Source organism: Suricata suricatta, chromosome X, assembly GCF_006229205.1.
Source record: "Suricata suricatta isolate VVHF042 chromosome X, meerkat_22Aug2017_6uvM2_HiC, whole genome shotgun sequence".
NCBI classification, from domain to species: domain Eukaryota; kingdom Metazoa; phylum Chordata; class Mammalia; order Carnivora; family Herpestidae; genus Suricata; species Suricata suricatta.
The window spans coordinates 83,515,793-83,540,062 of NC_043717.1; the positions used below are offsets into that span (position 1 = coordinate 83,515,793).

The 24,270-nt window shown below is 44.6% G+C and overlaps 1 protein-coding gene across 2 annotated transcripts in view; it reads right to left on the reverse strand.

Annotated features, from left to right (window-relative positions):
- Positions 1-14,402, reverse strand: part of LAMP2 (lysosomal associated membrane protein 2) — a 40,528-nt gene extending 26,126 nt beyond the window's left edge. Inside the window, exons 1-3 of one of the 2 annotated variants that reach the window (XM_029929782.1) lie at positions 14,173-14,402; positions 3,186-3,304; positions 2,353-2,566 (exon numbers count right to left, since the gene is read on the reverse strand). In XM_029929782.1, the coding sequence (XP_029785642.1) occupies positions 2,353-2,566; positions 3,186-3,304; positions 14,173-14,236 (397 nt within the window). In that variant the 5' untranslated portion in view covers positions 14,237-14,402. The remainder of the gene's footprint in view (positions 1-2,352; positions 2,567-3,185; positions 3,305-14,172) is intronic. The other variant, XM_029929783.1, reaches the window with a different exon arrangement.
- Positions 14,403-24,270: the final 9,868 nt, after the last annotated feature.

The window sequence follows — 24,270 nt, forward strand, 5'->3', positions numbered from 1 at the left end:
ACATGCATCCTCCCCTTGTTTAAAGTAAAAGGAGGCGAGTTAGGTGTTGTTATGTTTCGGGTCTCTAGCTCTTCCATTCAGACCTGTCAGATCTGTCCTTTTCCTGCCACCCGCTTGGTCTAGGCACTCGTTACGCGCCCCCGCAGAGACTAGAACATGTCTGCCCGCAGTCTCCTCACTTCCCAATTAATCCTGCAGAACATTCTTTATAAACTACTGTGTCTGCTTTGGTTATGGCCTTCTCCCATGTAAAAGCCTACAACGGTTCCCTCGTGCCTGCCTCATCAAGCTAAATGCCTTTCCTTGGCTTCCGAGGCCCCTATAATTTAGACCCACTGCACCCAGCCAGCTGGATTTTTCCCTGTGCTACACACACGGCTTGTGCCTGAATCAGGCGGCTCTCCAAACACCGCTCCACGTGCGTGCTTCCCGCGCTGGAAATACTCCGCCCAAACCCTCCGCCTCCCCGAATCCACCGTTAGCCGGGCTGGAGCTCGGGGCCTTCTATATGCCAAGTCTTCTCACCCCGCCAACTCACCCTGACCTCTACTATCTCTCTGCTCCTAATGTGAGGAGGACTTGTGAGGACACGTTCAGAGCAGGCCCTCTTCTTTTTAGGCTTATTTATTTATTCTGCGAGACAGAGCACAAGCAGGGGAGGGGCAGAGAGAGGGGATCCCGAGAGAGAGAGAATCGGGCACTGACACTGCACTGATCTCATGAACTGCGAGATCATGATCGGAGCCGAAGTGGGACAGTTAAGCAACCGAGCCCCCCAGGCGCCCCACATCAGGCGCGCTTAAACATGGGCACTCGCAGACGGGCTCAGGAAGTACATACCATCTGCAAAGTTGACTCTGTACTTTGGGAGAGAGGGTCTACGGCTTTCCTCACAACCACAAACAACAACTCACACTATCTCAACGCTTTCTATTTTTTCCTTAGAACTTGGAAAACTAATTTTGCTTTGTGCCCCCAGCTAGTTTTAAAGCTTGAAGGCGAGGGGCAAATCTTATACTGGTTCTAAACGAGAATGTAGGGCATGAGTTATCCTCTCAAACTAAGAGTAGGAAAGAGAAAACCAGGATTGATTTCCAGGTCTCAGTCCGTGTCACCTCCCAAGTTTTACATGAGCTTATTCACTTCTGGGTCTTGAATTTAAGGCCTTGCAATGTCCATAAATCACAGTAAGTCATTTATCTCCTAAGTCTTGCAGCTGAAGGTCATCTGCCTGTGTTTTTGGGGTAGGAATGAAATCCTATCTGTGGAGAATGCTAGGCTACTACAAACACCACGTTAACCCAAATCTAAGTAGAAGGGAAAGAAAGGAGAGAATTATATCCCTAACAATATTGAAACCTCCGCTATCCATGCCTTCAAAATGTTTAGTTTAAAAAAAAAAGCCTACTACACATGGCAGTTCTAAGAGATAGAAGAATGCCTTGTGGCTAATGCTTTCCCAAATCCATTTTGACCGGAAATTGTCTCAAAATAGCACCAGACGTTGTCATTCTGCGTTTAATTAATCATTTAGTTCTTGGTCCAAATCCTATCTAAATGGTAAAAAGATCTGAAGATGAAGCATTTCTGCCCATCTCAGGTTACTGAACTTGTACATACTTAAAACAGTTATCAGTTAAAGGATTTTCTCATTCATTCAGCATTTGTTGACTGCTCACTACTGAACCGAAATGAGTAATAGTCAAGTGAATGAACTGTAGCTTAACAGACTCTGGTTCAAACACCAGCTCATCCACTTCCGAGCTGTGTGACCTCCAGGAAAGTCATTTAATCCCATCAAGCCTCATTCCCTTTACCTGTGAAGCGGAGACAGTCTGTGCTTCCCAGGCTTGCTGCTATGGCTTAAACGAGATGCTGCTAGTCACCCACTTAGGACACTACCTAGTACAAAGTGAAGCACTCAAACAATGACAGCACTTATGACCACTGCCTCGAACACTGCTGTATGTGGGGCAGATACAAAGACATGAACTTGGGGGCGCCTGGGTGGCTCAGTCGGTTGAGTGTCCGACTTCAGCTCAGGTCATGATCTCATGGTTCACGAGTTCAAGCCCCACGTCGGGCTCTGTGCTGACATCTCAGAGCCTGGAGCCTGCTTCAGATTCTGTGTTGCCCTCTCTCTCTGCCCCTCCTCTGCTCACATTCTGTCTCTCTCTCTCTCTCTCTCTCTCTCTCAAAAATAAATGAAACATTAAAAAAAATTTTTTAAAAAGACATGAACTTTCCATTCTAGTTAGGAAGACATGCTTACAGATGATTTCTAAGTTATTTACATTTGTATCATTAATAAAGAGTAAGAGAACAGAACACAAATCTAATTCATAAGTTTACCTTTATCTTTGGCATCCGGAAATGTTCTGTTGTCACCACTGTTGTAGGAAAATGAGATACCGTCAATCAAGTAAGTAGAACCGTCCTTCGTAAAATTCACAATCCAGGAAAAACCGGATCCAAATCGCACGGCTATTTTGGTACCATTCTGGTGATCCCCACAAGTGCTTCCATTGTATGTTGCAGTGCTGAAGTCTGAAATGGTTACAGTTTTCTAAAAGAAAAAGAGGTTTGGGGGTAAAGAACACACAGGCGGGTTTGAGCATCAAGTATTTACGCCGATGTGCCAATTCAGCCTGCGTCACACACCGCCCTTTGCCTGGCCTGCTGTGGAAACCGGTCTCAGACCCTTTACCTACAGACCGGTCCTCTGGACAAAAGGAAAAGGGAAACTGGCCTGAACTTCTCTTCTTGATTGTTTTTTTTAAATCAGGTTATAAGTAGGCAGGACCTGAACTAAAATAAGGAGACAAAAGGATTGAGAAGGCACCCCCCCCCAACGAAATTTTTCACAGCCAACTATTAAAAATGGGACCGTTTTGAGGTCAGTACCTGTTAAAGCATCACCAATGTGGTGAGGCCTCAACAGCACACAGTCCTGGGGCCATCTGCCCTCAACCAACTGCAAGGGAAACTCTAAAGAACCAACGAGGTAAAATATTCCTTCTACCACTAAACAGAATAGCTTCAGGTGTCTATGTTTTTTTAAAAAGCCACAGAACTGAAATGTTAAGTCAGTTAACATATGAAATCTCATGCCTAGAATGTATGTAAAGGATGAAGAATGGAACTCAGTTCCTACTAGAAAGCCCAAGGAGAAGAGAGATACTTACATAATTTTTGTTTGTAGTCTCATAGCGTATTGTGAAATTCATCTGCCATTTTGCATAAAGGCAAGTGGCTTTTTCTGAATCTGTCAAATTAAGTTCTAGTGCATAAGACGAGACGGCTCCTAGATTTATTAAAAAGAGTAAGATTGTAAAATTGTACCACAAACACATGTCTGAAATAAATACCAGCTCTGTCCATCACTGAAGTTCAACCAGCTCTAAGATGAAACAAGTCCTTTGAATACATATGGGATCTCGGAGATGGTTTTTCTTTGTATTTGCAGTGGGATCAATTGATAAAATGAGCATCACCCCTTCCAGAATGAATGGCTACTTGACCTAGGATGCCTCCTAATAGTCACATGCACGCTCACCTGCGCCTGGCTAGTTTTGTTTTAGGCAACGATAGTTTGCCTGTTAGAACTTTCGTTTTTAAGGTAAAGGAGGTCACGTGGGAGCTCGGGAGGGACATCGAACCGTCTCTCAAACCAGCCAATGGAACTTTCTCTGCAAAAAGAGTGACAGATTGGATGTTCTATGCTGTTGCCTTCAGTCCGGTCGCAAGCTACACGGGCTATGACGCACGGACGCCTTGTCGAACTATTTTATTCTGATGCGAAAATGTGGGGTGGCTCTTCCCGAGTACGTGAACATTGTGAACAAAAGAACAGGCTTTCAAAGGCTGTTAGATCCATAAGCAAAACGTTACCTTTTTATAAATGTAACAACATTCATCCCTCGGTTTCATTTTAAAATCTAAGTGATCAGAGAGGCTGAGGAATCTTTTGCCCCGGACTCAAAGTCACTTCCTGTGTTCTCAAGCTGCTACCCCTTTAGGCAGAGAAACCTTACCGGGACAGAAAAGCCGAGGGGCTTTCGAGCTAACCTGGCTCGTATCTACACTAGGTTCAACACAGGGGCAACTCCCTATTAAACGGAAGAGTTCAAGAACACAAAACACTGTGTGCCGGCAAACACACCAGCCACATAAATGACGGACAACCATTTAAGGATTTTCTTCCGTGTCCCACACACAGGGAGAGCGGCTTCCTGTTAAGACAGATGCACGGTCTCTAATATCTGAGCACTCCCGCGTCGTCTACAAGCAGGGACATGCTGCGGACTAGAGAGAATAAAGTCCTCAGCGGACTACCAAGAAGGCGGGCGTCAGCAATGCTTTCAAGTCGTACACAAAAGCTGGTGGTCATGATGCTCGAGAGGCCAGGCTGCCCAGGAGCCTGAATATCACGCTAGAGCTTGTGGTTACTGAGTGCTTAACTGCGCCGGGCAAGGCTGGAACGGACCCCGAGACCGAAGCAGGTTGTGTAGCCATGCTTGTCTCAGTGCGACACGGGATGGAGCCGTCATCCCTGATCCAAGGCTGCCTGGTAGTGGAACTAAGGACTCGTGCTTCTAATTTTTCTTTATTTTTTATTGCTTTAGTTTGTTTATTTATTTATTTATTTATTTATTTATTTATTTATTTATTTTTGGAGAGAGCAAGAGAGTGAGAGCAAGCCAGAGAGGCGCATAGAGAAACAGAGAGAGAAATCCCAAGCAGGTTTCATGCTGTGAGCACAATGTCTGATGCTGGGCTCGAACTCACAAACCGTGAGATCATGACCTGAGCCAAACGTACGATTCGGACATTTGACTGAGCCACCAGGGCGCCCCTGGCTTCTAATTTTTCTGATCAACTCGAGGCCTGCTTTTTAAATGCAGTTTGTCTCAGTCTTATTTAAAGTCCCTAGCTTTACCAGATCCTCCTTATATTCAAAGCATTCAAAACTGTTAGATATAACCAAGAAAAGCCTTGTACGAGTTAATCTTTTATTTTTCAGAGATATTAAAGGAACAGAAAGAAAATGGCGTAAGACCGTACCCATGGGGGAGACCTCATACTTCATGAAGCAGAAGGTATAGGTTATGGTTCAAATTTACCACTGCATTAAATTCAAGACATTCTAGCTGCCAACCTAAAATTAAGAACCGGGAAGTTCCATGAGGGCTCCAGCACTTCCTGTTCCGGCGCCTTTCTCTGTGACAGCTACCCCTTTCACGGAGCTTCCTGGCTTCCTTATACATCTCCAACTGCACGGGAACCACTTTTACTCACTATCACCCCAAACTCAACAATTCCAAAACGAAAATTCACTCTTCTACTTCCTCTAAACTGCTTCCCTTCTCTGGCTGTAAAGAAAAGGCAGGGCCACGTACGGTCACTCAGGCTCAAAAGTTTGGGAATTAGGGGCGCCCAAGTGGCTCAGGTTATGATCTCACAGTTGGTGACTTCGAGCCTCGCATCGGGCTCTGTGCTGATGGCTCAGAGCCTGGACCCTGCTTCACATTCTGTGTCTCCCTGTCTCTCCCCCACTTGTGCTCGTGCACACACTCTCTCAAAAATAAATAAATAAACAAAAAAATATTTTAAAAAAAACATTTGGGAATGAGCTTCTACTTCATTCCCTTCATGAAGTTCTACTAATGGTTTTTTTTCCTCCTTCAAATCCTCTTAAATCCAACCTTTGCCTTTTATTTCCACTCCCTATCCACCAGCCCACCCCTAAATTATGATAGACATCTCTGAGCTGTCCCTAGAAATGCTCCCTGATTAATGGTCCTTAAATCCCTCTTCCTCTCAGGACACTTGTTCAAGCACTTTTACTAGCTCCCAAAGTCCGCAGTAAACTTTACGTGCCTCCGCTTGACTTTCAAAGGGATCCTCGATCTCAACCCACGCTATTCCTTCAACTTCTCTCACACCATTTTCCCAGAACACACCCTGAAATCTGGTTAAACTTGTTCTACTGGACTCAAATGCCATGTTCCATTCAACCTCTACCCCTAGGCCTCGACTATCCCTAACAGTTCAGAGTTACTTTTCTTCTAGTGATCTAAGTGTTCACTTGAGGAAGGATTGCCCTCTCTTTTGAACTGCCTCCAAATCTGCAACAGCTCCAGACCCTGCCTTTTTCTAACAATTTCTGGCAGATGTCACCACCTACTGTAAAAGCTGAAAATGTCAGATGCTTGCTTTCCCAGCCTCCCTCGCAGCGAGGATGGCCGAGGCTCCGCCTAACAGAGGCATCTGCCCCAGATTTCAGATAGGAGGGCCGTGGAATGGAGCCACGAATGGAACTGTCACCCTCAGGTGGCAGTCGCTACATCAGGATTAAGGTCCCCAGGCAACAAGGCCAGCAGAGTTGGCGGCTGTGGCCGGTAGTGCGCGAACTGCAGCCCTACGCTTGGTGGCGCTAGTGCAGTTCAGAGGCATGACTGGGGGGACAGCCAGGCTTTCACATCCACCACCAGGAGCCCTGGTAATTCCGGGTCACTCCATATACAAGTTTTTGTAAAGAAAAATTGCACGGATGCCTAACATACATACAGAGTAGTACACACTGTCACATATGAAAGTGAAAGGTGCATAGAACGTTAAGCACACAGCTCAAAGAATTTTCACAAGCTGAATCCACTTGGGTCAAGAAACAGAACATTCCAAGTGCTCCCAAAGCCCCTTCCAGGTACTTTTTCCCTCCCAAGGGCAACCACTATCGCGACTTCTACCAGTACAGATTAATTTTGCCTGGTTTTCAACTTGATATAAATGGCATCATTCACTATGCCTTTTTCTGTCCGGCTTCTTTCATTGCATATTTAGCCTGTAGGATTCACCCAGGTTGGTGTGTGTGTAACTGCAGTGTGTCCATTCTCACTCTGTCCGTACAGCTTTCTATTACTGGGAATACTCCACCACTTACCTCTGTTATTGGGATGGGCCTTTGGATAGTTCCTAGTTTGGTCCTACTACAAATGGATACATTGGTGAACACACATGTATGTGTGCCTTGTTGGGTATGTACTAAGAGTGAAATGGTGAGATGAAAGGCTATGCATATACCCTGATATCTTTCTAATAAATTCCTTTTCTGCATAAAATCGATCAGATTTTCTTTTTTTTTAATGTTTATTTTTTAGAGAAAGAGAGAGAGAGAAAACAAGTGAGTGACTGTGGGAGACTGGCGGGGGGGAGGGGGGCGGGACAGAGGATCCAAAGCAGGCTCTGCACTGACAGCAGAGAGCCCGATGCGGGGCTCAAACTCACAAGCTGTGAGATCGTGACCTAAGCCGAAGTCGGACACCCAACCAACGGAGCCACCCCAGTGCCCCTATCAGATGTTATTTCTGTTGCTTATAATTAAGAACCTAGAATGATAAGCAATCCATTTTGCAGCAGCCATTTTCTCCACAAAGATCTCCGTAACTACAGAAGCCTTAACTATAGAGCAGTCATAGTGCATACCCCTACCTTCCGGTGTATTTTGTACTATCCTGAATTATTCAGTTATTTTATGCCCATAAATCCTGACCTCTATATTGTCAGGAGCTCTAAGACAGCAGTCTTCAACTATAACTTCACAACAAACTGATGTGTCACGGTAAATTATAGTATACAGCAGGTAATTTGTTAACTAATAAAAGAAGGACACAAGTCTGGGAATGAATGATATATCTGGATTCAAGATTCCCTTTTGATAATGTCTCTGCCACTCATCTGAATTCCAATATGCTCCCTTACTAACAGATGAGCCAATCTATGCCACAGCCCCCAGGAGCGGGTCTTTTATATGAATGTCATCCATCATGGGTGCAACGGTCAGAGACACCATGTCTATTACTTTCCCTATATCTCCTCTCATTCCTAATAGTGCTGAATACATATTAGTTTCTCAATAAAAACTGATTGATTACATCAAGGCAAAAATACCCTGCAACAAGGACCTGAAATATAGCTTAATCTAATTACAAAAAGGCCAATCTTCTAGCTCTGCCAAATCAGGAACCTAACCTATCAGTCTCCTGGATTCTTCCTCAACCCCTAAGTCGGTTTTCGCCTCAATAAATTCTGACATGAATTTCAAGCTAGGAATAATGTATTTCCCACAAGGCAAGTTGATAGTTGAAACATTTACACTTTGCTAAAAAGTCTCCAGAAAGCCATTTCCATCCTTACTGCTGTATTTGATTTTAGCATAGCTAAATCGTTTTTGTTTAAAACTCTTTATGACATTTAAAAAAAAAAAAAGGCTGGGGCGCCTGGTTGACTCAGTCAGTTAAGTGTCCAACTTTGGCTCAGGTCACGATCTCACGGTTCCTGAGTTCGAGCCCCACTTCAGGCTCTGTGCTGACAGCTCAGAGCCTGGAGCCTACTTTAGATTCTGTGTCTCCCTCTCTCTCTACCCCTCTCCCATTTGTGCTCTCTGTCTCTCAAAAATAAATAAATGTTAAAAAAATTTTTTAACCCAAGGCTGTGTCAACTATACTCAAATAAAAAAATAAAGTAATTAAATTTAGTTAAATAATGTTTAAAAAAAACCACACAGCTGAATATATGCTAGTGTGTAGGTACAGAGCTAAGAGCTTATTCTCCAAAGAACAAGGCTTGCTTCAAAATCAACTTTCTCAAATGTAAGTATCTTCTCAATCTTATTTCCAAAAAGTTCATTTATAGGTTCTTGTAGAACTCACAACTTTCTCCAAGCATGAGATGCTGCAAAGCGCTAGGTTTTTACAAGTCTATCTGACCCAAAGTGTAGTTGAAAAATACACATTTGTAAACAAAATTGGGGTGCAGTGGGAACATAAGACCAGTGGTACACCATACCCAATAAAAACCAATGATCTAAGAGGCAATATAATGAGGCGATTAGGAGCCCCATCTATGGCACCGAAAAGCTAGAATTCAAATCAGTCAGTCCAATTTATTAGCTGTGAGACTCTGGGCAAGTTATCCTCACTAAGAACTGGAATGTGTGTTTCTTGAACAGGTTCTTCAAAAGCATGTGAGCCCTTCAGAGGTAAGAGAACTTTGCCAAGCAAGTTGGATATTCCAGCTTACGAGCTTCCCTTCTAGCAAAGGTAGCACCTAAAGGAATCCTTCCCAAATTTTAATTATAGGGGGTTTTATTCATCAGATTAAGTTAGGAACTCCTGATGTCAAACTGATCAGTTCAGAATGATGTTGGGCAAAGGGTCTTTAAAAGAAAAAAAAAAAAGGACATAGGCATACAGTATCTACATACTTCTTTCCGTTCCCAGGTTTGATAAATCAGATTAACTGTTCCTCATTTACAAGTCCTCATTTATCCTTCCTAATAATCAGTACCCATGCAGTGGCTGATACCCTGGATCTCTGATAAATCTCTTTTAAAAAGAAAAGTAATGAAATGATTTGAAGCTACAAAATAATTTTCTCTTAAGGTCAGAGAGTGGGTAGGGAAGTAAGATTCAACACTATTCAACTAATGGAAAGTGCTTCTTGCTGAGTGAGCGGTGTTTGGCAGACCTCCAGCAACATACCAACAAGTACTTATGAAGTACAGTTCTGGATCTGAGGCAATCTCTGATCGCTTTGGTCGGAATGCTTTGGTCACTCCAGGAGGAAGAGCAGCCTTCCTGTAGGAAGGCTACAGTGCTGTGAAATTTTCATTGATCACAAATTCTACCCAAGGATGGAAGAGATGGGTAAGGATGGGTATGAAAGCTGCACTCAACTATCTGAGTATCTATAATCCTATCAGCTGTGATAATCAATGAGTAATGACCAAATGATAAGCCTGTCCTTTCAAGTATCTCTATTATAGCTCAAATAATTTTAGCAGAACGTAGAAATCAAAGCTACCAGCTTAATAAAATGTGGTAGGGTTCCAGAAAGATCCCATGCTTACTTTCTCCCTTTTAGATCACCTCCAAAAGGAGAGAGACTGGTTCTTCATGAAAACCTTATTCTTCTCACCAAGGACTTTCCTGCTTCTCTGTGTTAACTCTCACTACTGTGTAAGATACTAGCATTATTATATGGGATTATCGTTCAATAAATTGGCTTATACTGATCCGTACTATTTAGTACTGATCTTGAAGTTCCCAAAGACACACAAAAAAACGTCCTTTTGGCAAAACATAAGTTAAGGTTCACAGAAGAAAAAGGAGACCAAAAGTTCATCTTTTTTACAATCATATGTCCAGTGCCCACCAATGAATACCCCCGACAAAAATTCACTGACAGTTAACTATGTACCAGGTGCTGTGCTACATAGGCAATGGGAAATGACCGTGCCTAAGAGTCTTCACTCTCGGAGACCAGTGCCAGAGCGGAGACCTGACTGGCAGTGGTATTTAAAAAAAAATAAAAGAACGGGGCTGGGGACACCTGGGTGGCTCAGTCGGTTGAGCATACCGACTCTTGATTTTGGCTCTCTGGTCATGATCTCGCTATCTGAGCTCCAGCCCCACATTGGGCTCTTCGCTCCCTGTGTGTGGGGGGGGGGGTCCCTCCTTCGAATCCTCTGTCTCCCTCTTTCTGGCCCTCTCCCTCTCGAGTGCGCTCTCTCTCAAAAATAAATAAATGTTAAAAAAAATGTTAATAACTAACTAAAGTGGAAAACAGGCTAGCCTAACAACTGAGAGTTTGGGAACGACAAGATTTACTCCCATTGCTTCAGACGGCCCCTGGCTGGCCTCCCCCCCAACACTCAAGTCTCCGCCCACCAGGCAATCAACAAACACCTGTGGGAGGGAGGGGCTCCTATCAGTGACGTTCACAGTCAGGATATTTATATGAGGTTTTTCCCACCCAGAGAAGCATTAACCCTATCAAAACCAGGAGTCAAACTAGTTACAAAAATCAATAACCACATAAGAATTCTGAAATCTCTGAGGTCTCAAAGAAAGACACTTATGACAATGATGCTCGGAAATGAGTTTCATCCACTACTCTCTTTATAATGCATCTATGCAGCTTTTCTTCAGAAACATCATAGAGGTTTTCTTCAGAAAGTTCCCTAGTCAGTTAGAATTCATTCAAATAAATAGCATAAGGTAATCTCTGTGAAAAGGACCAATGTTATCAACCCTTCAAACTCTTCTATACTTGGTCTAAAGCAGCTGTTGTTGTTTTTTTAAGAGTTACCCCTGGAGATAGAATAGTTACAAAGTTACCAGGTGAAACTGGCAGAGTTTGAGCCCTCAAGCTAACGAGACTATAAATTCAGGACAGAACCTACCCTCTGTTGGAAGCCAGGAGCAGCCCAAGATTCACAACAGGTCCTTTATGAATATTTATTGAGTGCTTAAAATACTATTTTTGGTATCCAGTACACAGGGGTGACCCGGGGCGACCAGGTGGCTCAGTCAGCTGCGTGTTGGGCTCTTGGTTTTTGGCTCAGGTCATGGTCTCACTGTTCCGTTTGTGAGTTGGAGCCCATCGCCTGGCTCTGCAACGACAGCACGGAGCCTGCTTGGGACTCTCTCTCCCTCTCTCTCTGCCCCTCCCCCACTTGATTGACTGACTCCCTCTTAAAAAAAAAAAAAAGTAATGTGCAAAACCCATGAAGCAACTCAAGATCTGCTCAATTCTTAGGCAGAAAGCCCCGTGAAGGAGTCTGAGCCCCTCACTGAACCGACAGCGGTCAGAAAGAGCAGCTGTATAGAAAAAATGCTTTCCAGTTCATCCTGATACCTTCTAAACATCTGATCTAGGTACATTACGAACGTTTACTTCTCCAAATCCTGTTCTAAACCTGGAGGTGGAGGAAATCGATCTTGGAAATCTTCCAAGAAGATGAATCTAGTTAGTCCCAATCAATAAATGGCAAACTAGCGGATGAGCTGATGGGTTCTTTTATGTGCTTTTTTGCCTGTTTATTTTCTGCATTCAGCAAGCATTGCTTTTGTAAAAAGAAAACAAAAAAGCTTTCATTAAAAAAATCTAATGACACAAAAGCCAACAAGTAGGACAACTATTATTTTTTTTCACTTTCTCTAAACAATAACAGCGTTGTGTGTGTGCAAATTCAATTGGCAGAGAACTACTGATTAACAGATGCCTTGGTCAGATGTGTTCCAGTCACTGATAAGGTGCTTTGGGTTGTAAACAATCCTCTCTTAGGGTCGCTGGCCCCTCACGAAGCATGTCACTGCAACATCACAGCTTTGAATTGTGTCTGAGAAAAGCCTCCGTGGCCCCCTTTTACCAGGGCTCCGGAGGCATCTCCTGCCCTATGTGGACAGCTGCACTAGGATCGGGGAGCCTGAGACATTTGGTGTCAGCACCCCTCACTCCCTCATCCACTGAGGACTTTAAAGAGCTCGGACTTACAGGAGTTATGTCTACTGGCGGTTGCCATATTTGAAATCAAAAATGAGAAGTGAATACAACACAACATCAGGGCCATCAGAGCGGTGATGTCATCACACATTATGTAGCCTCTGGAAAACACTGCAGGCTGGTGAGTGTTGAGTGAAAAAGACAAGTAACTTACTAGTATTACTTTAGAAATAAGTTTGTATCTGACAGACGCCCCCCTCAAAAAGATCCCTGAGAATCACTAGCCTTGATCATCAAGACCCCTTCCAATACTATCACTCTGGAGCACGACTTCTCAACTTTGGCGTTAGTGACATTTTGAGGGGAATGGTTCTTTGTTGGGGGTACTGTCCTGTGCATTACAGGCTGTTCAGCAGCATGCCAGCCTCTACCCACTAGATGCCAAAAGCGATCCCCTGTTGAGACCGCCAAAAATGTCTCCAGATGTTGCCAAATGGCCACTGTTGGAAAATCCACTATTTTCGGGGGCTGATTTTATTCTATTGGAATGTGAGTTACCGAATAAGTACCTCCCACTGCCTTCTTAGACCCCTACTATGTCTATTTCCTCCCCAGTCCCATCTGGGTTTGTTCTTTCTGGTCTTTTATTTGGTCACAAACAGCAAGAGTCAGTGGAGAGCAGCAAGCACAGGATGAATCAGGTCAGGAAGAGACCTTCTGGCCAAAGTTCACCTTTCAGGCATTAAAGATCTCAGGGACTCGGGCATCACCGGGGGAGGGTGGTAGAACTCAATCAGCCAACATTCATCCAGCCATTCTTAGGACTTGGTGACACCCCCAGTCTTCACCAAGTCACGTATCCTCCTCCTCCAAAAATGAAGTAAAAGGCCAGTTGTGTGGCTGAGAAGAAAACAACCTTCTGAATGCAAAGAGGCAGTAGACGAAGACTCCTCTACACCACCTCCAAAACCTCAGGAAGCCCTTCTAGCTGAAAGAGCTGGAGTTTTTTGTTGTTGGTTTTGTTTTTTTTTTAAGATTTTTAAGGGTTTGGGAGGCTTTTTGGGCTATTTTTTTTTTTTTTGGCTTTGTTTTTTGTGGTTTGTTTAAATCAGGATCTGGCTGGGAGGAAATAACAAGACTGGTAGAAAATCGACATCTTCAACAGCTCCAAGTCAGATCTTCACCCCCCACCAAACTCCCCCCCCCCATCCCCTTCGCCTCCAGACCTTACCTCTGAGCTTTCTCGCTGGAAATTGCCCCAGGCCACCCGAGGTCCCCACCCCTCAAAACCCCAGCTCCCAAACTCAAATCCAGCATTATTCCTCCTCTCCCTAATCACCCTTCCTGCACAGCCTCAAATTCCTACCCACAAACCGCCCCCAGCCCTCTCACTGTCCCTCAGACTCTACAGTCACATCTGCCCCTACCTCCCCACCCTTCCCCCAAGTTTCTCCACGCAGGCGACTGTCTCTTCCCTCCCCAAATGTTCGCTCTCACCCCTAAGATCTAAGAAACCAGGACTCTGCTGATTGTCTTGCCACCGCAGAATTCCAAGTACCTACACTCACTCCTCAGTATCTTCCCCAAGTTACTCTTTCCACCCGGATGTGCTCCACTCCTCCCTCTTCCCCACCTACTCCCTCGGCGCCCACCCCCCTTATTTGCCCCTTCGTACTCTCACCGGACCTTCCTCCCCGCCATCCCTGGGTCAGGCCTTCTCTAGGTCACGGCTCGCTTCCCTGGGCCAAGCGCCGCCGCCCAGTGTCAGCCGCTCAGCTTCTCATCCCCCACCCACCTCCCGCAACCAGTCCGGCAGGTTTGGCCTTTGAACTGGGCGCCCCGGGCCCAGGCTGAGGGACTAAGCAGGAGGGCCCGACAACTCACCCAGGACTAGGCAGAGCAGAACGAGCCCCGCGCCCGGAACCGGGGACAGGCGGAAGCACACCATGATTCCGCAGAGGCGAAGGCGGCGGCGGTGGCAACAACAGCACCAACACTAGGGGAAAGGCTTGCTAAAAGCCGGGCAGGAGGACCGCAGACCACCGACCACTAGCGCTGCAAACGCCAGGACAAGGCGCTTCAGCGCGGGTCATAAGACTAGGGGCGGGGCTCTTTCTTGCCTTTAGCCAGTCTCCGGGCTTGACAGCTGCCAGAGGGGTGGTGACGTAAGCCGGTGGGCGGGGCGACCACGCCCTGGCTTTTTGGTTCACAGTCGCTCTTACGCGCATTAGAGATATGCGCGGACGGCTTTTTCTGCGGCTTAAAAGAGAGGATGAACTTTGGTGGGGGGTATAGATAGTAGAGTTTATTTCAGTTCCAACTCCTTGAGGAAGAAGAGAGTAATTTTACTGGAGTGAAACAGTTGCTAGGCATCACAACGTAATGCATATAAAAAGAATACCCAGTTATTACTCCAAACACTGTTGTTAGCTCTGCGGTTCGTGTTGTTAAATGGACAAGGGAGCTGAGGGTGGTATGGTGTCTCGGACAGCCAGAGCAAGACGTGGCCTTGAAGTTTGCCCTAGTTACAACAGCCTGTTTTTCAAATGGAGGAGTTGAACTCAGAAAGAGGAAGAACCTTTTTTTTTAAATACAGAAAGATAATAGGAAAGAAAAAAAATAGAAGGGTAAAGGAAAAACTAAAGACCCAGAGAGAGAGAGAGAAAGGACTATCTGTCTACCCTTCCAGCTGTTTTTCCTGTGCATATCCACATGTGAATATTCTTTAATGAATCCATACTAACGTACTATTTGGTCTACTTGACAGTTGAACAGATGAAACCTAAAATAGTAAGCAAATGAAAACATTCAAAAACTATAAAAATCTCCAGTTGGTATAAAGCACTGATTCTCAAATGTTAGTGTCCCAAAGAACCATCTAAGGAGTTTACTATCATACAAACTCCCATACCTAGTTCAACAGAGATTCTGAAACAGGTCAATGGCTGTCCTCGGAATCTGTTTTTTCAAAAAAGCACCCCCAAGTGATTCTGAATTCTGTTGAAGAAACACTAAAAGAGATAGAGCTTCAAAAGCATCTAGTCCAGGAGATCTTAATCTGGTGTCCATGGATGAACTTGTGGGGGATGACAGGGGGAGGATCTGTGAATCCCCAGAAATCCATGCATCGTTTATGTATGTGTATTTTCAGGGAAGGGGAGCAGGTTATAGCTTTTACAAATTCTCAAATGGAACCTTCACCCTAACACCCACCCCTGCTCAAATATGAAGAATCACTGATATGCCCTATCATTTGCTTTAACGTGATTAATTCCTGAAAGTGAGAAGTTATTCATGAATGTCTTCTTTCATGGGTGAAACTGAGTCATGAGCAACTAACTTGCTCTATGAGGAACTAATATACACTACAGTATTAGACACTGCTTTTAGCAAAAGAAGGTCATTTGACTGTCCCACCACCAATGAGACTTGACAGGAGCCGAGTCCTGTAGAACCCTTGGTTGAGTTTTGTCCCTAGATGTTTCCCCACCCATCTTTAACTGATGGACTCTGTCCCTTCTCCCTCAGCTGTAAATCACCTAACTGCACTATCAACAATAGCCAAATTATGGAAGAAGCCCAAATTCCAACCAACCGATGAATGGATAAAGAAGATGTGGTATATATGTGTACACACGCGTGCACGCGTGCGCGCACACACACACAATGGAATGTTACTTAGCCATCTAAAAGAATAAAATCTTGCTAATTGCAATGACGTGGATGGAACTAGAGTGTATTATGCTAAGCAAAATAAATCATAGAAAGACAAATGCCATATGATTCCACTCATGTGGAATTTGAGAACACAACAGATGAACATAGGGGAAGGGAAGGAAAAATAAGTTAAAAACAGAGAGGGAGGCAAACCATAAGAGACTCTTAATTACAGAAAACAAACAGAGTGTTGCTGGAGGGGAGATGGGGGGGATGGGCACTAAGGAGGGCACTTGTTGGGATGAGCACTGGGTGTTATATGTAAGTAATGAATCACTAAATTCTACTCCTGAAACCAATACTACAGTTACGTTACTTAACTTGAGTTGAAATAAAATCTTGAGAGAAAAACAAATCACCTAACTGCAATGTTCAGCAAAACTCTAAGTTCTGGAAGAGACGAGAGAGCATGATGGAAGGAACAGTGGTTGGGCGGTCAGAAAAGTTAGGGATGAGATCTACTTACTGGCAGCCTGACCTTGGGCAAATCACTTCACGTCTCTTAGGGTTTGTGCTGCTCAAGAGAGCACAGGTCACTTCATCTCTTTAACTTCTGCATTTTTATCCATAAGACAAAATAGTGAGACGAGAGCACTTTCTCAGTCCGGGCTGCATTGGAATAACTTGTAGGACTTTAAAACAAGCCTTGCACCCTGGTCCCACCGCTTGAGATTCCAATGCAGTGGGTCTGGAGTGCGGCGTGGGCATTGTATTCTTCTCAAAAGTCCCCCAGAAAATACTAATGGCCCAGAGACCATCTCTAAGGTGGCCCCAGCTAAGCTTCTGTAAGAGTAAATGCTCATTTATTTAAAATAGAAGGAGGGGGGAACACCTGGGTGGCTCAGTCAGTTAGGCATCTGACTTTGGCTCAAGGCATGATCTCACCATTCATGAGTTCAAGCCCCATGTCAGGCTCTCTGCTGTCCACACAGTCTGTCTTGGATCCTCTGTCCCCCTCTGTCTCTGCCCCACCCCGCTTGTTCTCTGTTTCTCTCTCAAAATAAATAAACGTTAATAAAATGAAATAGAAGGAAACAGTGTCACGATCAGTCAAACGTCCAGTTTAATAAGTTGTGCCCTTAACACTCTGCAAGTGCCATCAAATTACAAAAATGGAACACGGTGAGACACAAGCAGCCTTATAAGCTAACTCCCGCCCATCGTAACCCTTCCCCTGCCAGAAAACAAACACTCGCTCCCTGACTGGGAACCTGGTACGGTTCATCACGAGGCAGAACAATGTCTTTGAAGTGGTAAGTAAATGGAACAGGTACCTCGTGGGACAGAACGATGTGTTTGAAGTGGTTCATACACAGTGAGTATCTTGGTAGAATGAATAGGTTAAACATTCCCAAACCGTATTTTGCTCTGTGCTTCCATATTCAGTCTTCTTATGTGAAACACTGAGAACGACTCGCTTTTGTAGGCAGCGTCCCGTGACCCAGGCCCCGTGGAAGGCTCTTGCCCCAAGCTCTCTTGTCTCACAGACCTGCGTGTGGGCCTAGCATCCGTGTTGAAGGAACTCTGTGAGGTGCCCTGCCTTCTGAGCTTCCGATCCAGTGGCTGGATTGTTGATACTGCTACATTCTGAGTGCTTTGGCGGGCGTGTCCTCTCCTACCGGACCTCACCCCTCCTCACTGAGTAAAATTCCTCAGCACCCCCCCCCGCACCCTCTACCCCAATACGGAGTTTATGACTCTTTTTTTAAGTTTTTATTTATTCATTCATGTAAGTTATCTCTACACCCAACGTGGGGCTCCAACTCACAACCCCAAAATCAAGAGTCACATGCTTCTCCAACTGAGCCAGTTAGGCACCCCCGTTTATGACTCTTTTCAGCAGCTTTTTTTAACGTTATTTATTTTTGAGAGACAGAGTGCAAGTGAGGGAGAGGCAGAAGGAGACACAGAAGCTGAAGTAGGCTGTCAGCACAGAGCCCAATGCGGGGCTCGAACCCACAAACAGTGAGATCAGGACCCGAGCCGAAGTTGGTTGCCCAATTGACTGAACCACCCAGGCGCCCCTCTTTTGAGCAGCTTTGAGAACTTAGGACTTTTTGGCCAGGGAGCAAGGAATCACTGGCAGAAGAAAGTTTATGAAATGAATGACTGAGTGGCCCTGAGGTATTGGTGTCTTCTCTTTGCAACCTCTGTCTGCCTTCTTTCCCTCCTACACTCCTCCTCCCTTAAGTTTCTCACCTCGCAGGTCCCCTGTTCTGGATAATGCCTCCAAACTGTGGCTATATGGTCATCACTCAACCCCAACAGAGAGGTCACAGTGGCCTCAAGAGGCTGTCAATCTCTGAGCTAGAGCTCTCTGGGTGAACGGAGACATGCTGTTTTGAGTTAAAATTTTTCTCACAGGATTCTTCTCGACGCCCCCCCCCAAAAGGCACGGTCTAACCTGCTAAAATGAAGTGGCTCTCAACCTTGAGCATGCATCCAAATAACCAAAAGGACTTCTGAAAACACCAATTACCAGGCCCCCCTGTGGAGTTTGAGCAGGTCTGGGGCAAGGCACAAGAATCTGCTTTTCCAGCAGTGTCCCAGATGATCCTGATGCTGCTGTTCTGGAAAGTACTCTGAGTAGTGAGGTCCCAAACTCATTTCTGTGGTTACCTGTTCTCTGGGAAATGGGATTAAGAGGTGGGGGTGGCGGGGAGACGGACTTTGATTAACTTCTGCAGTATTTAAATTTTTACAGCAATTGAATTGTCATTGTAATAATGATTTTTAGATTAATGAGTGCAAATCATTTAAAACATCACATAATTTAAAAAGGGATAAAATCAAGAAGAAACATCCTTTCCCCTCCCTCTGACCCCAATCCCACTATAAATGTTAACATTATTTTTTAAAATTTTTCTTAACTTTTTGGTTATGTTTATTTATTATTGAGACAGACAGAAACAGAGCATGAATGGGATCAGAGAGAGAGAGGGAAATCCAGAATCCGAAGCAGGCTTCAGGCTCTGAGCTGTCAGCACAGAGCCCGACACGGGGCTTGAACCCATAAACTGTGAGATTATTACTTGAGCTGAAGTCAGACGTTTAACAGACTGAGCTACCCAGGCGCCCCACCACTATTTTTTAATATGCTCATGAAAAAGTGATGTATGTACCTACCTATATATTTATTTTCTTTTTTAATTAAACAAATATGAACGTGCTTTACATAGAGTTAGTTTTTTCTCACTTAGTGGCATATCTTAAAGATGTTTTCTAGAAATCATATAGATTTACCTCATTCTTTAAAATGGCTGTTTAATATTTAATTGTGTTGCTGTATCATAAATTAGAGAAATACAAATATGCTTAAACCTCTCCTTTCCAAATAAATCCCTGGATCTGTCTGCAGCATCACCTTGTGGTTAACATAGGAATTGCATCACAGAGCAACATCGATATATGGGAATTTTAATAAACCATTTAGACTGAAGTCGCTGTTTTGAAAATTGGAACATTACCACAAGATAAACATTGCTGGTGTGGCCAGAGCAATGTGGGATCCGGCAGTTATGATGCTGAAGTGGGTTTTTGGAACCTATTCAGCCATCAGATTATCATGCAATCTTTGGGAAATCACTTCATGCATTGTGCATCTGACGTCCGCCTCCACACCCAAATGAAGACTGTCCCCTCCTCCCCTACCTTGTCATGGAGGAGACAGGAACATAGTCAACTGATGGCAAGAAATTGCTTCTTATGAGACGGCGAAGTTTAAAACACTAATCTCCTGGGGCGCCTGAGTGGCTCAGTCGGTTGAGCGTCCAGCTTTGGCTCAGGTCATGGTTTGGTGGTTGGTGGGTTCAAGCCCTGCGTCGGGCTCTGTGCTGACAGCTAGCTCAGAGCCTGAAGCCTGTCTTCAGATTCTGTCTCTCTCTCTCTCTCTCTGACCCTACCCTGCTCATGCTCTCTCTCTCTCTTTCTCAAAAATAAATAAAAACATTAAAAATTTTTATTAAAACAAATGAATGAACAAATAAATAAATAAATAAAACATTAGTCTCCTGTGTGTATTGCTTTCCTCTCTTAAAGAGGGGCCGTCTAGCCTAGCAGTCGAAAGCCAGGACTCTGGCATCGGGCCGCCTCTATTTGACTCCTGCTTCTTCCGCTTACTAATTGTGTGGCTTCTGGTCTTCAATTTCCTCAGCCATAAAATGGAGATGATAATCCTAGTATCTATCACATAGGATTATTGTAAGGATTAGTAAAGTACATGGGAAATGCTGATATATAGAAAGGACTCAACAAATATTTTCAATATTGTGATTAGCGCGGTCATTACAGTGTCCCCTTCTCTCCTTGCCAGTGGGACACAGACCTAAGCTCTCATTGGTGCTCACTGATTAAGAGAGGGCTGTTGCTATCCTGCAAATTCTACTATTCTTTCTATATAAATGTAATATATGTCCAGGGAAGAATATATGTAAAACACTGCTAAACACAAAGGAAAAAAAATTAAAATAACCCGTGGTCCTACTTCTGCCTAGAACATTCCTTCTCTTCCCACCTCCTCCAACACTAGGCAGGCTTCTGTTTCTCCTTCAGGTGACATGGCTTTCTCCTAAGAACCTTCTGTAACCAGCCAAGGCTGAAAGGGGGGTTCACCAACGTGCTCCCCTAAGATCCTGGACCTCCCTCATCCTGCCATCCATCACACTGTTGTCTGTTCGCTGGCCGGGACCCCATCGTAGCCTGGGAGCTTCTTTAGGGCAAAGAACATGGCCATTTTTTTCACCAATCTGTTTTTGTAAGTGCTCAGCAAATGTTTTCTTGAATTAATGAATGAATGACAGATCTAAGAATAGGTCTTGGCTTTTGGAGACTACGAGACCTAAGTGCTGAGCTAAAGGAATGGTGTCCCCAGCACAGGATTTCCCAAGTTTCTTCCCTCTGAGTCACATGAGGGAAAGTGGCTGGCTGTATGTCTTCTTTCCACTGGACTAGCCACCTGACCATTGACAAACTTCTGATCCCGACCACTTTCTCCTTGTCCCTGTCTTTCTAAGTCTCAGGCGGTCGCTCTCTCTCTCTCTCTCTCCCTCTCCCTCTCTCAAACACACAAACACACACACACACACACACACACACACACACACACACACACACTTGCAAGCCTACCTTACTTATATCTCCCCTATGATCTCCACATTCTCTTTCAACACAATAGATTATGTAGGAGAGTGACCTCAGGACACGATGACCCACAAAACTGTGAAATGATGTATCGCTTAGGAAATAATGTCACATTTCCCTTCCCTTGCAGTAGGAGTTTGGAGGACAGGGTTCAGGTGCAGAAATCCTCTCTGGGGACGTATTCATGATGACAGTAAACTGGCTCTGCAGATTTTTACCGAGAAGGCTCCAGCCAGCTCTTTGCCATAAGTTGCTGGCCACTTGTTGCAGACTCTTTATACGGTATAATGGACATTTTTTTACTACTTTTTTTTAACATTTATTTTTAAGAAAACAGAGCCCAAACGGGGTAAACGGTAGAGAGAGGAGACACAGAATCCGAAGCAGACTCCATGCTCAGAGCTGTCAACACAGAGCCCAACGTGGGGCTCAAACTCAGGAACTGTGAGATCATGACCTGAGCTGAAGTTGGACGCTTAACTGACTGAGCCACCCAGGCACTCCCCGTTTCATTTTTCTTAAGTTTTATTTGCTGTTCATTTATTAATTTTTTAATGTTTATTCATTTTTGAGAGACAGGGAGTAAGAGGGGAAGGGGCAGAGAGAGGGGGGAGACAGAATCCAAAGCAGGTTCCAGGCCCTGAGCTGTCAGCACAGAGCCCCACATGGGGCTTGAACTCACGAACTGTGAAATCATGACCTGAATAGAAGTCGGAGGCTCAACCAACGGAGCTCACACCCAGGTGCCCCATGGAATAAAGGATACTTTAAGATCACTTTAAAATAAGAGCCCTTGACTGCTTCAACCTCTTCATTTTGCCCACAGAGCGCAAGTTACTTGCCCAAGTAGGCAGCGAAACTGGGGCTAGAACTCTTACCTCTGTATTTCTCGTCTAGTGCTCTACTCTTGGTTAGTGCAAACCCCGCGATCGAAAAGGCCCCCATTTCATTCAAGTTCCACACCAGTGAGAAAGGCCGGAAAGCAGTGAGGGCCGTGTTCGGTTCCGGTACTGAATTTATCGGATGGAGAGCGGAGCCCTCTGCCAAACGGAAGTGTGTGAGTTTCCCAGCAAGTTCGCTCCTCCAGATGTTATTTACCCCCTTTGCCAGCTGACGGCTCACGTAACTCCTTGCTGGCTTTCCGGTGGGCTTTAAGGAAGACCATCCATCCAGCCACTCACTTCATTAGGGATTTAACAGAAGTCAGGAAAAAGAAGTGCACATCACTTGATTCAATCCCTTTCTTTCATCCACATTTCCCCTCTTTTCTCCCCAGACACAGTGATTTCTGCGAGCCGGGGTGGCTCCCAGAGGTAGACACATCCACCTGAAGACCTGTAAAGCGGGACGGAGACACCACCCGTCCAGATAAAACCGAAGTGATGGGCTTCGCAGGGCCCTGCTTGCATCGAACATTCACTCCCCCTGCTCAGCATAAAGCTAGGAAAGCTGGTTTCTGATCCCCGTTTGGCCACTTCTCACTCTGTGACTTATTCAGGCCACTGAATGTCTTTGGCCACTTAATCACACTATACTGAGTGTTTGAACTACACCAGTGTTTCTGAAAGTGTGTTCCATAGAGTCCTTGGGTGCCGGGGAGGTATCTCACCTTGAGGAAGGAAGAGAATGGCTCCGATGTTCTTTGTTTTACAGCATGAGTCTTTGTGGATCTGTGATCAAAAAAATTACAAGGAACATTGGACTAGGAAATCATCAGGTTCACTTTCAGCTGTAATAGTCTAAAATTCTAGGTTCTTTCTGAGTTTCCTAGATGCGCCTGTCTGATAATGAAAGATTCTGGTGGATTTTGTTCTAAAAATAGAAGCTCAAATAAGAACACTCCAAGAGCATGTCCATGGCAGTCCTCTAGAATAATCTCTAATCTGATGACACCCCAAAAAGCAGTAATAGCCAGCATGTCCTATAAGCCAGGGACGGTGGTAGGCCTTTTACATGTACTATCTGCTGTAATTCTCACACCTCTATGAAGTACGCCTTGTTATGTTTGTATTACACAGGAGGAAACTGAAGCCCAGAAAGGGAAAATTAACTTGCACATCTTCGTCCGTTTGAATTGCCATAAGGAGTTATCGTTAAGTTTTCATTCATTTACTAAAATGTCCATTACATCTCTAGCAGACATAGCTTGTTGCCTAACCAAAGAGTCATCCTCCTACTTCTTTAGTGACAGAACCTTGATTATGTGACTGTGTGTTCAGCTCCAAGAGATGAATCACAATTGCTTTAAGCCAGCCATGCAAGCCTGTGCTAATGACGGATATAAAGGTGACCAAGGGACTTAGTTCTGACTAATGAGACATGAGGAGGACCTGAAGGAGATTCTGAAAGAGAGTTTTCTTCTCTGAAAAAGAGATGAACGTGGGGGAAAGGCCTCCATCAACCTATTGCTTGAGAGTTAGGATGCAATGTTTGGTGCTGTGGCAACCGTCTTGGAACCATGAGGGAAGACATCATTGTTGTACCGAGGATGTCAGAACAAAAAGACAAAAATATTTTTGATATCGTTGAGTTGCTACACAGTCCCCTCTGTGACTGTCCGCCTCCCAAATTCTTATTAAGTGGGATAATAAATGTCCATATAAACTTAAGTTGGGGGTCCTGGGTGACTCAGTCTATTAAGCATCTGACTTCAGCTCAGGTCATGATCTCGTGGTCTATGGGTTCTAGCCCTGTGTCGGGTTCTGGGGTGATAGCTCAGAGCCTGGATCCTGCTTCAGATTCTGTGTCTCTGTCTCTCTCTTCCCTCCCCTGCTTGTGTTCTCTTTCTCTCTGTCTCTCTCTCTTAAAAATAAATAAACATTAAAAAAAGAAATATAAAAAATAAAATAAAAAATAAACTTAAGTCATTGTTAGTTGGGGAACTTTATTGCTTGACTTGAAGTCATCTAAAGTCATATCTCTCGTCCAGGAAGCTGTCCATGTGTTTCACCATCAATCCAAATCTTGAAATGTTTTCAAGATGCGGCTCAGATCTTACCGGCAGACCTTACCAACCCCTTTCCCTATTAGGGTTCTGGACCAGTGTTTACTGTGTGTTTCATCGTTCGACATTCCAGTATGATGAGGTTTTATGTAACTTTTCACTCTAGGTTCCCCCACATTTAT